The 2,024-nt window shown below is 41.8% G+C and overlaps 1 protein-coding gene across 1 annotated transcript; it reads right to left on the minus strand.

Annotated features, from left to right (window-relative positions):
* Positions 1-35: 35 nt before the first annotated feature.
* Positions 36-470, minus strand: LOC118753595 (the record flags this gene model as incomplete). Its single annotated transcript, XM_036488477.1, has 1 exon — positions 36-470. A coding segment is annotated over exon 1 (435 nt), but the record flags the coding sequence as incomplete, so codon positions are not given.
* Positions 471-2,024: the final 1,554 nt, after the last annotated feature.

Genomic DNA, 2,024 nt, shown 5'->3' on the forward strand with positions numbered 1-2,024 from the left:
GCGAGGACGGCGGATTCTTGTGGTGCAGCATATACTTGTTGTTCGACGACAGCTACGGGCGCGCTGGCTGCTGGAGGCAAGTACTCATTGGAGGGGAGCTCGTTGACATCACGACGATGGCGGTATTTCAAACGACGCACGGCCTTGTAGCGGTAGCCATCATCAGCGAGGACGGCGGATTCCTGTGGCTCAACAAAAACTTGTTGCTCGGCAACGGCAACGGGAGCGCTGGCTGCTGGAGGCAAGTATTCGTTGGAGACGAGCTCGTTGACATCACGACGATGACGATATTTCAGACGACGCACGGTCTTGTAGCGGTAGCCATCATCAGCGAGGACGGCAGCTTCCTGCGGCTCTACAGCGACTTGTTCAAATGCAACTGTTTCGGCAGGCGGCAAATAATCATTGGTAGGCACATCAACGGCGGCTGCAAGCGCGATCACGGCAAAAAGCGCGACGAACAATTTCATTTTGATGCCAATAACTCGATAGCTACACTAAGACCGTTGCGAAAGAGTTAATCTGCGAGAATGATGTTCTTGAACAAATCTGAAAGTATTTATACGAAAAAACGGTTTAGTTTTTGATGAGAAATACTCATCTCGCATTTGACCATCGAATATGCTAAAAAAAAAAAAAACTGAACTGTTTGCAAAAAACGAAGAGTGAACAAAAAAACTAAATAAATATACAATAGAAATCGGCGAACAATCGCTAGTGAACGGAGATGTGGGCATTATTTTGATTCTATCTTCCCTTCATTTTCGCAGTCGACGCATAAAATATACATCGGTTAATTTAATTCAATTGTTTTTCCTTTCTTCGCCACGAGCGTGCGCTGCTTCCCTAGCATTCACATTGAGTTGGCCCACAGATAAACCGAGGCGACAGGCAAACGCTTAAGGCTTAAGCGCGCAGCTGCCCGCAACTTGTTTTAATTGATAAGCAATTTCGTCGAAAAGATTAATTAACCTCGTCTGAAGTGCTCCGCCGAACGCCGAAAACCTCCCGTCATATTTTATTTTTAGCAACAGTCTGGCATCAAGAGACACTCTGGTGCCACTTGAACGCCTCCGTGTGTTAAGCGCTTTCTGGGTAACGGGCAAAACTTGAATCATTTTTCTTCTCACCGATCGTGAATCTCACCTTTGCGCCACGGTTTTTTTTCGATTCTGGCAGCATCTGTTGCGCTGCCGCTCGATTCGCTACTTCATGAATAGGTCATTAACCAAACAACACAAAAAAATATAAAATATATCGGTGTGATAAATCAAATAACTAAAAGCCAGTTAGGCAGTTGTTGGCCGTTGAAATGATATCATTGCCAGAGTTGTGGTAAGCGTGCCACTTTAGAAAGTAGGAGTTCTGGATGAACCAACTTTTCGGCGGCATTCAGGTGGGGGGCTAGCGCTATCATATTTGTTTAGACGTGTGCCGATACACGCGCCTTGGTATATGTACATACATACATACATATATACATACATAATTAAATGTTAGCCGCCAACCTGGCTGTCTGACTTTGCGTTCTTCGCACGTGTTATTGGCCAGAAATTAATGATATTTTTTTTATTCATTTATTGGGACTCATGCGAAATGTTTAAGGAAACTTGAATAATTAATGAGAAATTACGAAGCTGGTCAGCATTAGACATTTCAGAAGAAACTGTGGAGGAGGTTTTTTTGTTTTATTTTCGAAGTTCAAGGCAAATTATTCAAGCTTATGTTATACACATGATTTATTCTCTTACTTTATGGTTAGATGAGAGTCGTAAGTGTGCGAAACAATTTTGAAAGAACCAAACCCCACGAATGACTGCTGCAGCGGCATGTCAAATGTTGAAATATATAAAAAAAAAGTTCATCAATCTCCACCATTTAAAATAGTGTGTTACACATGAATAATTTATTGGACTAGGTGAGCTGAGGTAGACTGAGGTTAGAAAAGATTATATGATTATATTATTGTTGTACACTCCAATATATGATGTTTTTTTAATATTTTTTTTTTTGTTTATTTTATG

This window comes from Rhagoletis pomonella, unplaced genomic scaffold, assembly GCF_013731165.1.
Source record: "Rhagoletis pomonella isolate Grant_MI unplaced genomic scaffold, Rhpom_1.0 Rhpom_scaffold_02654, whole genome shotgun sequence".
Lineage (NCBI taxonomy): Eukaryota > Metazoa > Arthropoda > Insecta > Diptera > Tephritidae > Rhagoletis > Rhagoletis pomonella.